At 35.3% G+C, this 15,587-nt stretch overlaps 2 protein-coding genes and 1 pseudogene across 3 annotated transcripts; 2 read left to right on the top strand and 1 right to left on the bottom strand.

Moving 5' to 3' along the window:
• Window positions 1-391: 391 nt before the first annotated feature.
• LOC145626572 (protein SRC2 homolog) lies at window positions 392-1,624 on the top strand. The gene has a single exon (XM_081679029.1). The coding sequence runs from the start codon at window positions 557-559 to the stop codon at window positions 1,502-1,504; it is 948 nt and encodes a 315-aa protein (XP_081535155.1). The 5' UTR covers window positions 392-556; the 3' UTR covers window positions 1,505-1,624.
• Window positions 1,625-6,991: 5,367 nt separating this feature from the next.
• Window positions 6,992-10,483, bottom strand: LOC145626571 (B3 domain-containing protein REM20-like). Its single transcript, XM_081679028.1, has 5 exons — window positions 10,331-10,483; window positions 10,027-10,160; window positions 8,479-8,872; window positions 8,291-8,388; window positions 6,992-7,405 (listed from the first exon to the last, which is right to left on the bottom strand). Exons 2-5 carry the CDS (start codon window positions 10,135-10,137, stop codon window positions 7,118-7,120), a joined length of 891 nt encoding a protein of 296 aa, XP_081535154.1. The 5' UTR covers window positions 10,138-10,160; window positions 10,331-10,483; the 3' UTR covers window positions 6,992-7,117.
• Window positions 10,484-11,837: 1,354 nt separating this feature from the next.
• Window positions 11,838-15,521, top strand: LOC145626570 (autophagy-related protein 18a-like; annotated as a pseudogene). Its single transcript, XR_014111028.1, has 4 exons — window positions 11,838-12,722; window positions 13,785-13,992; window positions 14,233-14,359; window positions 15,190-15,521. The product of XR_014111028.1 is annotated as an autophagy-related protein 18a-like (transcript).
• Window positions 15,522-15,587: the final 66 nt, after the last annotated feature.

Below are 15,587 nucleotides of genomic sequence, written 5' to 3'. Positions count from 1 at the left end.
ACACAACAAATTATATGCAACACAAATAAGAAAACATATGATATATATCCAAAATTTCTTATCTAGTTATTGGAGAATATCTTGATCTGTTACTTTTTATTTCTCCTTTCCATATATATTAGCAATAAGCTAGGAATTTTAAGTATAAAGAAAGTAACGCGTTTTATTATTCCTTAATATGGTAGTATCATTGCCAAATTATTACGAGTGATTTGTAACACATTATTTTTATCCTTAAACGCGTGAAATCTTTTTAAAGGGAATCACACTAACAATGGCTCCAATTCATTTGGAACCCTCTAAAGTAGGCTTTCTACTTAAACTTTGTTATTACAAAAATCTCAACCACTTTCCTAGATGTTTAATTGTTTTTCCATCATAAATTGCCATAATTTCCTCTCATCCAACAATTATCTCCTTTATACAATCATCTTACACTTTCAATTTCTCTCTCCTCAAAGTTTATTTGATTTTCCCCCAATAACTCCTCCTCAAACCCCACATTAGGGGGAAGAAAATCTCATTTAGAAGAAAATTACTAATATTAAAAATAACAATGGAGCATCGACCAATTGAGGTGAAGTTACTCAATGCAAAGGATTTGAAGGATGTAAATATATTTTCTAAGATGGATGTCTACGTAATTGGTTCCGTTTCCGGGGACCCACGGTCCATACAACGAACTACGGTTGACAAAGATGGTGGGACCAACCCAAAATGGAACCATGAAATGAATTTTACATTTGATGAGTCAGCCGCTCGAATGAACCGGCTTGGTTTGGTTTTTCAAATTATGTCGGACCGGACCCTTGGGGATAAGGAAGTGGGTCGGGTATATGTACCTCTAAAGGAGCTATTTGATACATTTGGGTCCGAAGTTGAAGATGAGAGATCCGATAATGAGATGATCGATCAAGAAAAGAATGTGTTATACCAAGTCCAAACCCCCACGGGTAAATTTAAGGGTCAATTAGAGTTTTCGTTTAAATTTGGTAAAAAATATAGTCAAAGTGTCGAACGAAAATTGGATGATCCGGTCATAGCGTATCCCGCGGTGGGTCCAAGTCCTGGGGTGATGGGTACAAGTATTATACAAGGATATGGAACTACCCCAAACCCTGGACCCACATCAAAATCTGAACCTACTTCTATATATCCAAGCCCAAATATAGGTGGGGCCACTTGTCATGGTGCACCTCAACCTGGATACCCGCCACAAGGTTACGGGCATGGGTATGGATATGGATGCGGATATGGATATCAACACCAATATACCCCCCAACCGTTCCCTAATCCTCATGTGGGATATGGGTACGGGTTTCCGGGAGGGTATGGTTACGCAGGACAAGCACCAACGGGTTATACGCAAAAACCGAAAAAGAATAAATTCGGGCTAGGGGCTGCGGCGGGTATTGGGGCCGGGTTGTTGGGTGGGTTGTTGGTGGGGGAAATGGTTGATGATGTTGCTGATTCACTAGCCTATGATGACTCATTTGATTATTAGCTGTTTTATTCAAATGGAGATTTTATAAAATAGTGATATGGGGGAAGTTAGTTAATGTTGACTATATTTTTATTTTTTGATAGTTGACATGGCAATTATTAATGATTAAAAACAAAATTCTGAGTATCTCCCAACACTCCCAAGTTAAATATATTTCATAATATCAAGACAAAATCTAACCATACAAGATACATTTTCACTTGCATGACTAAATTATAGATATATGTTGAAAATGGAAATACATTTTGTATTGACATTAATTTTGGTAATTTTATAGCCTCTAGAAAAACATAGCTATAAATTTCAAGAATTTTATTTTTGATTGATATGAGACATGTATTGTTGTTTTTTTTTAATCGTTGCAATACGCCAATATTTGCAAATCAGCAATTCAGCAGTACAAAACCAGGAAAAAAACAAAAAAGAAAAGAAAATAAAGAAAAATAATAATTTTCATAACTATTGATTAACAAGCATTGAAACTACATTCTTCCTGTTGTCCAAAAAAAAAAAAAAAACACATTCTTCTTTTCTCCAAGACTAGGGCAGCCAACGCGCGCGTTGCGCGCGGAATGGCTAGCCATTTCGAGTTAGCTTTTTTCAGCTTGTGTTTGGGAATGACAATATCCATTTATCATATGTGTACGTAATTATCACAAGTGTAGCTAAAACTTGGCAGTGTTTGGGTGGAACAACAATTACTTTAGTTGTGGACGATTACTGTTTTACATTATGTGTTTAAAATAAGTGTTTTTTTTTTTTTAAATAAAGCCTTACGAATTTAGGCCATAGTTTTAAGGTTTATTGGAACAACTAAAGCATCTAACCTAATGCATAATATTCTTAAACTATAACCTTGAAAATGTTACAAACAAAAGGTTCAAAAGCAACAATTACAACCAAACATTGAGCATAATATGTTGTATGTGGCAGTGTTCTTGTATGAAGAAACACTATGTACTTATTCATGTTGTTGCTAAGTTGTTCTAGTAGAGTCTAGGAAAAGGAAATGACTTTAATAGCCCACTTTAGAACCCGAAGTCTAGTTAGGGATGTTGATGCAATCTAAACGTACATTAGCTTGGTTGCCAAGGTGGTAGTTATTACTTCAAATTCTTGCTAGTCGCCCTGTGAAATAATGCATTGAACAATATACTAACCTTTTTATTAAAAGGTGAAGGAGACATTAAGATGAAGGAGAAATAGGAAAACCAAGTATATAAATTGTTGGAATTATAAAAGAACTATCAGTTTCCTAAAAAAAAAGTTACAAACTCTAGCAATTCTTGAGTTACAATTATTGTTTATGGGAATAATTATTGCAAATTATTTTTAAGTACGGAGTACTATTTTAATTTTCCTATGACAGATTGATAACGTAAAATGTTGTGCAATAAATTAAAAATATAGCCTCCATTGAGCTATTGTGCTTCATCTTCTCTGGGTTTTCTTCTGCTCAGGGATGGTGAATAAAGATTGAGGAGATAGAAATTAAAGCGCAAAACTCATTAATGGGTAGGGATTATAAAGGGGTAAGAAGGTAAATAAACATTTTAAAGGGTAAAAAGGTCAGTGCACTATTCATAAGAACAACTTCCCACTTTTTATAAGGTAGGGATATAGAAACCATTAAGGTCATGATGACCTGAATTTCGAAACTAAATCAAAATTTTCGGTTTAAGTTCAAAGTTATGTTCGAGATATACTAAATTAGTACTATGTACAGCCTAAATCAATATAGCCTTAAACAACCGAGCTTACCAAGATACATACATAGTAAACTGCTAATGTAGCGCGATTTCACTCATCCCTGCAGCTGCAGGCTACAACAAGAGGGTCATGCAACATATAATTCCAGTATACAGAACAGAAATAGAACATTAGTTTGATTAGAGGAGAATTTCATGAGAATCCTTAAATATCAAGGTTTAAAATCGTCGGTCCACATCCCATTCTAGCCGTAGTCTTGCAATTTATCTTACATAACACTAAAATCTAATTCATATGTTAGAGTACATAAAGATACTCGATCATTGACCTGTTTTTTTGCCTAAGAACTTGTGGGATAAACTTGCAGCAATATTATCTCCTTGATCTTTCTCCCTTCACCAACAATAACTTCAAATTCACACTCGTCTCCCTCATCTATATCGCTGTTGATCTGAAATTCTCTCCACCCATGACTGAGTGCAACACGGTCAACCCTCTTCCAGAACTTCACTTCCTGAGAATACCCTCTCTGATTCCGTAGAAGAATTGTTCCTGAATGATTCGGTTTGGGGGCTACTATGTTATAAGTCCCGAAGATATTAGCAGGAATGAACTGCACACAGGAATAACTTACAAAGTTACATTTCAGATTTTAACAATTAGTCCCTAATAACTATAGTCTAACAACTACAGATAATCTATGTCAGAAATCAGAACAGCCTGATCTAATGAAAACTTTCGGACAATAATTCTTCTTAGAAGAGTGTTCAGTCAAAAGAAAAAGAAAGCAAAACAAAAATAGGCCAATGCAAAAGTGTTTCTATTTAACACCCTTATAGCATACTTACATGATAAATTTTGTAGCTGGAAAATGAGAAATACTGATGTAAAAATTTCAGACAGAACAGTAATTTAACATGATCAGAAAAAAGCAGTATAATACATTATTACCAGCAAATAGTAGGAAGAAAAGTTACCAAATCATAAAGGCATCCTTTGAAAACTCTTCTGAATTGTATATTGTTCAATGGAATGGTTCTACTCCAAGGAATCCTTGTTACTTCACGCGAATATGCTGACATAACAAATCAGGATAGTATTATTAGTACAATGAGGTGTTTGAAAAAAAGTTAGGCTTCTTCAAAGGGCTAACCTCGACACTTTGTCATCGTGCCTCTTGCATCCACATGGGTGGCAGTAGCTTCTTCCTTCTTGCATCCATTGGTACCGAATATTTCAACAGTGAACGTGACATTACCATTGTAGCCAAAGGTCAAGAAATCTCCTCGGGTTAATGAGTTATCTACTACAAAGTCTTTCCAACCCTTTTTGATAATCAGTTTGCACCCTGCCTGTGCTAACTCCACTTTCCAAATTTTTCCTTGTAGATTTCTCAAGCAGCCGAACTTGATAATCTTCCCATTGAAGTTCTTTACGAAATCACCAGGTATCACCTGCAAGAAATGAAAGTGATCTATAATACATCTTTCATATGAAATTAGAAGTATGCAGAAGAAACAAGCTGCAAATAGAGGATTCAGATGCAATCCTAATGGTCCTGTTACTTTATTCCCTAGCTACTAGTATGTGAGTGATCTTTAACTCGTCGTAGTGTATCAGGCATGGCAAAGTAGCACAAGAACAGGTCAATATTCAGGCACCAATTAAGATCACAAAATTCTAACAGAATGTACTAAGACAATTATTTTCTACTCAACTACTTCTAACAACAAAATAACACCTAGATAATGAAAAAAATATTAGAGTCCTTGAAGTCGTGGTGACATAATATTTTCTTACAATAAGCTGCTAAATTTCATACATAAATCCGGCCTAATAGCTACACCGAAGGCAAAGTTTTAGATGTCTTACGTACTTTCTCTAGAACATAATGTGACAAAATTCGCCTTAGAACGTAAAATTTGTCTTATGTGAACCTAATTTTAGATCCACAACACAACACAATGAAAATGGACAAATTTGTTCTCAGTCTAATCCACTCATACATGAATTCAAACTACTTAAGGATGTAAAACAGCCAATACTAAAAATATTATTGCAAAATGTAGTAATTTAAGTTTAAAAAAATTACCAATTGCTTTGAATTGTGTTCTGGCAGATAGATCTTGAAGAATCCCGGTACATAGCGCAGATCATTCATCTTAAAGGGTCTTCCTCTTTTTCGCCGAACAGCATTTACAATTCTCAGCTCAGAACGAGGTTGTGAATCATCCACCATTGCTTCAATCAAGTAATTAGAATAAGAAGACGTTCCTTGTTCTCGTTTCACCATTTTTTCTAGTCAATTTTGGAGTAGAGTTAAGTTAAGACAATCTTTAAGGAACGAAGAGAGTAACATTTAAAATCTTAATCAAAACCCAAAATTCCTACTCAACCTTTATAATTGGAAATAACATAACAACTCTAATATCACACATTATGATCAACTGATAACTTTAAAACAGAACATTAAACTGATTATTTTTCAGAAAAAAAATTCAAACTTGACAAACCCGGCCATTATTATACAAATTCGGTTTGATCTCATACCCCAAATAACTCAAACAATTCAATATTCACCATTTCTAGTTAAATTCAACAATTCTCAATTTGCAAACAATTACAATATCAGTTTCTAGCTAAAAAAAAAAAAATCAAAATTGCCAAATTAAACAACTTCCCATGAATTTCAAGCAACACCAACACTAATTTGATGAATTAAAACAACAACTAATTTAATCACAAAATCAACCCAACAAAAAATCATGGAGAATAAGAAATTGAAAACATTAATTCAATACATAAATATGAAAATGAGTTACCTGAATAATAAAATTAAAAGGTGCACTTTACTTGTCCAAGAGAGAGAAACAGAGGAAGAGAGAAATGAAATTTATTGTAAACAAAATTAAAGGGTATAGCTGAAAACAGCAGACAAAAGAGCGCCAAAAGTTAACAGTATGACATAATCTTTGGTTTATGAAATTACAGTTATTTTGTCGTTAGCCTGATAAAAGTACACCAAATCGTACGGAGTATCAAAATATAATAAATGGACTGTTATAAACTTATAAATTTATAATGGATAATTCAGTACATTCTTTTTTTTTTACTAAGATAGGTCACATCAAATGTTTTAACCAATCTTGTTCATTTCTTACTCCTATTGTCCCAACATACTATTGCTTCTTTCAACTCATACTTGTATTTTTTCCTTAAAAAAAATAGTCATACTTGTATTTTTACCATCAAGTATTGACTAAAAGTTTAAAAGTTGGTAGTATGAGTAATTGTCTATTTGATTTGTTGCATTATTTATTCATCAATAACTTTGAAATCTACAACTAAAATTACAGTATTTTGTATGTATCATGTTCTCATGAAATTATCGTGAAAAAATTGATTTTAGCATCATTATATTTCGCCAAAATTGCTTATGATATACAGAGTATTTATTTATTTATTTTCATTCTTATTTTTTGTCCTTCTGATCTCAAAGATTGAGAAATTAATTCTTTGAAATAAATAAAAATGTGAATATCATTCAACCAAAGATGCATTAATCAACTACGGAAGTAATAGTTTATACTCCTTCCGTCTCTTTTTAATCTTTACACTTTGACCATTTTTTTCTAACAAAAAATGGTTCAAATGTATAAATTAAAAGAGAAGGGGTAATAATTTATTGGAAAAAATAGTTTCAATTAAATCATACATCCTCGAGTACTAACCTAGTATTGAGTAATAATACTTTCAGATTTTCTGGGAATGCTATCAGGAAAAATAATCACTGAACTTCCTGTCCTGTGCTGATATTTCTATTCCATCAGAAACTAAAATGCTGAAGTTTTGGTCCATATGTAAACAATATACATTCACTCGTTCTTAGGCCTAGGAATCCTCTTAGATCATACGAGTGATTGGTGTCCTACGGCGAATTTGCAACAGCTCAATCTCTTTGATCTTTCTTCCTTCACCAAGACTAACCTCAAAATCACACTCATCTCCCTCAGTCAATTTGTTCTTCAACTGAAATTCTCTCCACCCAGTAGTGATCTGAACACAGTCATGTTCCCGCCATATCTTTACTGTCTGTGAAATCCCTCTCGGGTACTTCAGAAGTACCATTTCTGGTCTATTTGGTTTGGGCCGTTCTATGTTGTACTCTGTGAAAATACCTGCAGGAATGTTCTGCACATACAAATAAATTATAAGTCAGATTTATACAGTCCTCAGACGAGTGATATTAGATATAACCAAAAGCTGTATCACGGTATGCCTGTATACTTTGCAAATATTCGGACTATATACGAGTATTAGATTTGGTAATAGAAGAGCAATCTTTAAGAAAATAGAGGAAATGATGATATACAGGTAAACACAAAAGAACATGAATACATGATAGATAGGACCTTGCCCAATTCATAACTTTGATGAACCTTCTTAACTAATCATTGGGTTGTATCATGGGGAGATTGTATAGGGGCTACTTCGGGGGTATTAATGATTAATATGACGCCAATTTTGAGGTAACGACATTTAAAACATGGAGTTTCTTCAGACAAAGGGAATCAAACTCGTTTTACTATTCAACCAAACATCAGTAAGACTAGCTAAAAACTACAGCTAGTACTCACCCCTTCATGAATAACAAGAGGTGTTACTTATAAAAGACATACAAAAGAGCAGGGGATAATTTCTCAAGCTTATATGTCGATAATTTCTCGAATGTGAGACACCAAACATGTGCACACATGTAATACAAGGTTCAAAAGGAGGAAATAAAATAGGTTTGCCTGATCATTTCAGTTTTAGTTATTTAATACTTTTTTTAACTTTGTATTATACAGTTCACAACAGAGATTATCACATAGTCCTTCATCTTCTTGGAACATCTAACTCTGAACATGCCTACATAGATGTTTTCATAAATGCCTACATAAAGGATGACACACATAAATCGAGAAATGTGTCATGTAGACATTTGATACTGTGAAAAAATTGGACAGAAAACTGATGGTAAAGAAACAGAAAAAGACAGTATAAACCATAATCCAAATACATGGGAAAAATTACCAATTCATATATCTTTCCCTTGTTAACACTTGTAAATCGTATCTTCTTTAAATCAAGGTTTCCTTCTGAGACACCTCTTGTCATTACTTCGTGCGAATCTGTCAGAATGTTCTTCAAGGTTATAAGCATGATGAGTTGAATGGGCAAAAAAACTAATAAAGGATAGGTTTCTTTAAAAAATAACTAACCTTGAGACATCTGTTCTACTTTCGCGCTTCTTTCTAAATATGTATTCTCAGAGCAGACATCAGTATGATGGCTATAACTTTCATCAAAGTTTGGCTCCTGCTTCAATGTCACATGAGGCTGGTCATTGGTGCCCATAGGTTCATCCTCCTTCAAACATCCATTGATACTGAATATTTTGACAATGAACACGGAATTCCCTTTGTATGTAAAGATCAAAAACTCTCCTCGCGCTACTGAATTGCCTGTCACAAATTCTTCCCAACCCCTTTTCATAAGTAACTTGCTTCCTGCCTTTTCCAGATCCACATTCCAAACTTCCCCTTTTAAGTTTTTCAAGATTACTTTCTTTGGAGTCTTCTCTCTGAAATTCCTTATAAAATCAGGAGGTATTGCCTGTAAGAAAAACCAATTCAAGTTCCAAATCAGTTCTCACAATTCATTCAATTCTTTTCCTTTTACAGATTAATGTGCATCAAGAGGGAAGCCACAACGCCTACACGGCCTACAATCAACATAAGTGCATAGCTATAAGGAGGGAAGCAACATTATTCTGTTTATATCCTATCACTAAGGGTTAGTTTTTGCATATCCACATAAGCCAATATTGGACAACAAGGGATGCCACAAAGCATTTTGGGACAAAAAAGTTTGATTTTTCCTGCTTACATAGTGATGATTAAAACCATGCTTTTGGCAAAATCATACGACAAAATATTTTCTGGGGCATGTATGTGGATCCTGTTATCTATTCTTCGCAACAGAAACATAGTCTTCAGTACTTTAGACAGTACATTTGAAGTTAGAGTTGAGTTGGGCACCACAGGTGAAGATGGACTCCTTCATAACTAACACTAAGTTTAATTTGAAGCTTAAGGGCCGGTTCACATTTACTGAACTGAGCTGAACTGAACTGAACTGAACTGATTGGAGCTGAATTGAATTGAATTGATTGAATTGAGCTTAAATGAATATTTTATGAGAGAGGGAAATTAGGAGCTGAATTGAACTGAACTGATTGGAACTGAACTGAAATTAAGTAAATGTGAACAAGCCCTAACTATGTGAGTGTGATCTGGCCACATAACGCTTTTCTTTTACAAAATTACAATGTAGCCTAGAATGATCCTCCTAGTCACTATTAGAATAAAATTCACAATCATAACTATTGAAAATTCACTAATCTATCTCTTCTAAAACCTTGTAAGCATCAAACGCCTGCAGGAAAGGCAAGTTCTGTATTCAACTCTACACTCCCAAACACTACATTTCAATGCATCGATACCGATTACCGAATATGTTAGAGCTACACTATCTTCGTTTGTAACACATGGGTAATCTACGCATTAGGTATAATGTCATATATGTATAATTTACACCGTAGTCCTAATCATGCAAGCATAAATCAGTACAAACTGGTATTGTAAAATGAAGCATGCATGAATCAAATGAGTAAAAATCATTGAAAAACACTGATTAATAAATACAGTATTACTAGTAAAATATAGCAAAAAAAAAATGGGAATACAAATAAAATTAGAAAAATTTACCAATTGCTTAGAGTTGTGTTCTGGTAGATAAATTTTGAAAAACTCAGGAGGATATTGTGGAACTGGGTATTTACGGGGCCTTCCTCTTTTTCTTTTAGCCGGCCTCGCCATTATTGATAATTTCTTACACAATTCTGAAATTCAATTATTGATAATCAACTTAATAATTTTGAATACATTTCATAAAATTCAATAATAACACTAAACCCCATTTGCAAGACAATAACGAAAATCGCAAATACCCAAATGAAAATTGAAATTGAAATTAAGGATAAATTAACAAATAATTAAGATAAGACAGTACCTTATTAGAGAATTGTAGTAAAGTAAAAACTTATAAATTTGTAATTAGGGAGTAGTAATTGCGTATAATGAGAGGCAAATGGAAGAAATAAGGAACAAAGGAAGTATTGAATGACACTGACAGATTGAGTGTTTGATAATGGTTTGTTTTGAGTGTTTGACGACCAATGAAAAGTCCAAAACAAAAGTCCGACTCATAGAAGAAAGTGGCTAAGCCCATTGACTTCATCTTTGATTCTAACTTGTAAGGGTTGGTTGCTAAAGACGAATAAGATGTTGCGTTTAAAATTCAATCCGAAAATTTGATGATGTAACCCGAAATTTTTTACTGATAATTTCAATAACTCGATCTGAAAATCCGAAGATCTAATCTGTAAATTCAAATATTTGATTTCAAATCGGATTGAATTGGATTTCATATCCGAAATTGAACAAACCCAATAAAGTAATAACTAATAAGTACAAAGAATGATAGAAGGATAATGAATAGCTAGAACATAGAATATAAGGCTTCAAATATTATCCCATTACTTTAAGTTCGGTTTGTAAGGGAAATTTTGATGAATTGACCAACGGTGGAGGGTTGACTTTATAAATTCACTATTTTGGCTCTTTGGTAGAAATTCGTTTCAATAAACTTGTTATACTCAACAATTATAATTTCTAAAAGATTTGAATTTTCTATGCGACATTTAGATCAAAATTGATGGTTGTGAAGTTTTTGTTAAATGACAACTAACTATGTCCTAGAATTACTAAAGTGAAAAACTAACAACATTTGCATTTTACTAAAACTTGAACATGAATGGACGAATATTTACTAAAAATGACCAATTTAGCCCTTGATCAAGGTGAGAAACCTGGGTATGGGCCATGCTAGTTTGGGATGGCACTAGCACGACACGCACTTGGCCCAGCATGATCGAATAGTGGCATGCGGACCCGTGAACACAGTTGCAAAATTTGGGCACGAGACTGCGGGCAACACAACAATTTGGCCTGTGACACGGCTTGCTACTAGCACGCCGCACGACTCGACTTAAATTTATATACTACCTCCGATTTTTTTTTAATTGTAACTTTGGAATATTTTATATCTCACAAAAAATACCCTAAATTTGCAACTAAAAAAAATAGAAGGTAGTTGTCTGTGCTCGGCAGTTCGGCAAGATACAACACACTAGGCATGTGAGTCGTATACTCGTATTGTGGGTTGGGATGTGGTCGCACTCCGATTGGGATGTGCCAATTGGTGGCCCGACAAAGCACGGCTCGCCAGCATCCAGGCCTAGCACGACACGATACAACCCACCCCAACCCCAGGCACGATGAGGCGCGGCCACGGCAGCCCGGCAGGTACGATGCTCAGCTCGTATAATTTGACTCATACTTGTAATCAAATTCAATCATCTTGGAAAAATAATAAGAATACGTGCAATCAACAAAAAGTGGGACCCACTACAATAAAATCTCACCTTCACCATCACCAACACCAGTTCACCTTCATCTCCAAGTTTCCTCCAATCTAAATTTCCTTCTCATCTCTCTCCTCCTCCTTCAACCGCCATTGTTATCTTCTTCAAGCAACCTAAAAAAACCCAGAAAAAATAGCTTTGTTCATCCTCCTCTACTACCGTTTCACCCACCACATTCTCTCTCTCCTCTCCTCCTTCCTCCTCTCTCTCCCCTTCTTCCCCGCAACCATGCCCTCCTCCCCACCTCCACCCCCACCACCCCCTCAACCACCCTCCTCCTCTTCAACCCCACCTCAACTCCTCTCTCTCTCCTTCAACCAAGACTCCACCTGCTTCTCCGCCGCCACCAACTCCGGCTTCCTCATCTTCAACACCCACCCTTTTCGCCCCATCTTCAACCGCACCTTCTCCCACTCTCTCTCCCTCGTTCACATGCTCTTTCGCTGCAACATCCTCGCCTTAGTCGGTGGTGGGCCCCACCCCAACTTCCCACCTCATAAAGTCATGCTTTGGGACGACCATCGTTGCTGCTGCATCGGGGAGCTTTCCTTTCGATCTGATGTTAAGTCTGTTCGTCTTCGCCGTGATCGGATTGTTGTTGTGCTTTTGCATAAGATTTTTGTGTATAATTTTGCTGATTTGAAGCTCTTGCATCAGATTGAAACGGTGGCTAACCCTTAGGGTTTGTGTGAGGTTTCTTGTTTGTCGAATTCGATTGTTCTTGTTTGTCCTGGGTTGCAGAAGGGTCAGATTCGGGTTGAGCATTATGGGTCTAAGAGGACTAAGTTTGTCATGGCTCATGATTCCAGGATTGCTTCCATGGCTTTGACTCAGGATGGGAGGTTGGTTGCTACTGCTAGTAGTAAGGGGACTTTGGTTAGGGTTTTCAATACTTTGGATGGTTCTTTGTTGCAAGAGGTATAATCCCCTCTTTTTTAATTTGTTGTCTTTGATTGTTTCAGCTTGATTGTTGTTTGGGTTTTCGTAGATTTGTCATTTGTTGTAGATTTGTCATTTGTTGTCTTGATTGATTGATTCGTGTACTCGTGAAGGGCAATGATGTAGGCGGGATTTGATTCATGTGTAGAATTTAACTAGTTTAGCTGGTTGTCATCTATATTTTGCTGTGATTAGTGATAGTCAATGCCTGGTGCTTGTTTAGAAGTAAGATCATTTTTTATATACTGTGCACTGTGAATGTGATGATGCATCATGATTTTCAGTTGAGCTGGTAGGTTTTACGCAGTGGTGTAGCTGAATATTGATTTGTCTTGGTTATATACAAAATGTAGCTGTGCTTCATCTCCAGTATATATATCAAATGCCTGTTATATATATCAAATGCCTATTCGTTTGATGATACCTTGTTAGTTGCCTGTGTGGTGTTGTCGTTCAATTGCACCTAGGTAAACTAGTGCGTGTTTGGTGCAGCATGATTCTTGCCTCTTGGCAAAGGTTTTTTTGGCTGTTTGTTTGTATACAATAGCCCATTGGTATGACTTATAGTGTTTTGCTAATCATCAATAACTGATGTTTGATTACTTTGGTATGTTAGGATATCTGTGCGTTTAAGACATTAGCCATTAGGTTTTTGGTATGGGGATATTGGCCTGTTAAGAATTATATTATTCATTCACTTTTCAGACTGACATAGCTAATAGACTAATAGTGGGTTTCTTAATGAGGATAATTGGAGGTGGAGATGGGAGAGGGCATTGGGGATGATAAGGAATTGATAATTGTAGTAAGTTTGAGTTACTTTCAAGCTTATCTGTCTGCATTTTATCGCTTTATATTTCAAGTGTCACATGCATTTCTGTGAATCGTATAAGAGTTAGCTTTTTAATCTCTTTCCATTTATATTAGCATGTGTGACTATTATCACTGAGCCTTTTTTTGCTTACGTATGCAAAAGGGTGTTTATAGACTCTCTAGAATGATTCATTAGTTCTGAAGTGTTTTGTGGGATCTGTTATATAGGTTAGGAGGGGAACTGATAGAGCAGAGATACAGAGCTTAGCATTCTCTTCTAATGCGCGATGGCTAGCAGCATCAAGTGACAGGGGGACCATTCATGTTTTTAACCTGAAGCTTGAACCAGGATCTCCTGGAAATAGTGGTTTGCAGAGTCCACCTGAGCAACCAAGCTCTCCACGTTCCCCTATATCGTCCATTTCCTTTATGAAAGGTACAATCTTCTCCATGGTGCTAATCTTCTTTTAAATGCTTTTAACCTGAAGCTTGAATCAGGATCTCTGGGTACCATCTTCTCTTCTAATCCATGTTCCGCTATATGGTGTTGGGACTTGAGGGCCACTAAGTTGAATATGTTGTTGGCTTGTTACATTGCATGAGTTATCAAGGGATGTATAAAAATATGATCTTACATATTGTTTCCTGAGTGTTTTTGGTTTATCTGTTTTTGCAGGTGTATTGCCTAAATATTTTAGTTCAGAGTGGTCGATGGCCCAGTTTCACTTGCAAGAAGGCACTCAGTACATTGTTTCCTTTGGCCAACAAGAGAACACAGTAGTGATAGTGGGAATGGATGGAAGGTAAATTATTCAATTATTTTTTCTTCATCATCTTTTTATTCTGAATACTTTACTTCACTGCAGAACCTGGCAAGTATGGTTCTGTTTCCCTGTAAAATAACAAGAGAGGTCATTTTGTTCTCCTTTTGTGACATATTACTATCCTGATGTTGTATTTCATAACTTGGCTCCACATCAAGAAGTTAGAACTTTCTGGTAGTCTAATGGTTTAAGTTGTTTTAAAAAGAAAATTCCTTTATATTCTATTCGTAATAGTTAGATATAGAGTATATATTATTGCTTTGACTATTTGAAGCTCCACAAACCATTTTTATTAAGATTTTACTAAATCCCCGCTTGTTCAATGTTGGTAATAGATTTCCTAAATGATAAGAGAAGACAGACACACATCAAAAGTCCAACACTGTGAATATGAGCATACTTCATCTTTCAAGGGGTTGTATGTAGATAAGGATTTTTTCATTTTGGTTATTTGAACGAGGGAGTTAATGTAAAGCAGCCTTTTTGCCCCTTATCTGTTTTATTGCTCTTTTTAATTGTTTACTAAGTCAGAAATGGTAGTTCCAGTCTTATCTTATACTGGTAGTAATAAAATACATATGGGTGCTGGAGTTTGCATCAAACAGATTTTGTTTGCTTCAATTTGAAATTTATTCATAACAAAATTGCATTTGCATGTTATAGAGGGAACTAGCTGATATCATTGATGGAATTGCGGAATAGTTTATACAATAGCTGCTATTACTGGGAATGTTAAGATGATTGTGCTTGTACTTGATTTTTCTCTTTGCAATTACTGTATTCTAAGTGGTGGACTTCTTTGAATTCAGCTTTTACCGATGTGAATTTGATCCTGAATCTGGAGGAGAGATGAGGCAGCTGGAATATCGTGACTTTCTGAAGCCAGAACAGACCTCTGAGAGTTGACGTTAGAGATGCTTACTCCAAATAATAGAATCTCACATGTTCATGTTTCTCTTTCTCATCTTCTTCTTCTTCCTTCTCCTGTTCTCGTTCCTACAATCTTACCTTAAATGGTTCGTATAATCGTATTAGATAAAATGTAAATATGTATACAAGTTTGTTGTCACTTGTCAGCGGTTAGTTCATCGCTTTGTACATATTTAAAGTGCTATAACTTAATAATTAGTTGTGACAGAAATATACTTATTTTATGTACTGTGGTCACAATTTGATAAAACTAGCCTTTGTATGATTACAATTTACA

The sequence above is a fragment of the Chenopodium album genome, chromosome 4, assembly GCF_948465745.1.
Source record: "Chenopodium album chromosome 4, dcCheAlbu1.1, whole genome shotgun sequence".
Classification (NCBI taxonomy): Eukaryota; Viridiplantae; Streptophyta; class Magnoliopsida; order Caryophyllales; family Amaranthaceae; genus Chenopodium; species Chenopodium album.
Note: the sequence above shows the minus strand (reverse complement) of the source record. Positions and strands in the feature narration are given on the sequence as shown.

Bases quoted from the DNA above. Each gene is read 5' to 3' on its own strand.
- LOC145626572 (XM_081679029.1), top strand. From the start codon at position 557: ATGGAGCATCGACCAATTGAGGTGAAGTTACTCAATGCAAAGGATTTG.
- LOC145626571 (XM_081679028.1), bottom strand. From the start codon at position 10,137: ATGGCGAGGCCGGCTAAAAGAAAAAGAGGAAGGCCCCGTAAATACCCA. The intron at 8,873-10,026 runs GTAAATTTTTCT...TTTTTCTTACAG, and splicing joins AACACAACTCTAAGCAATTG to GCAATACCTCCTGATTTTAT. The intron at 8,389-8,478 runs GTTAGTTATTTT...ACATTCTGACAG, and splicing joins AGTAGAACAGATGTCTCAAG to ATTCGCACGAAGTAATGACA.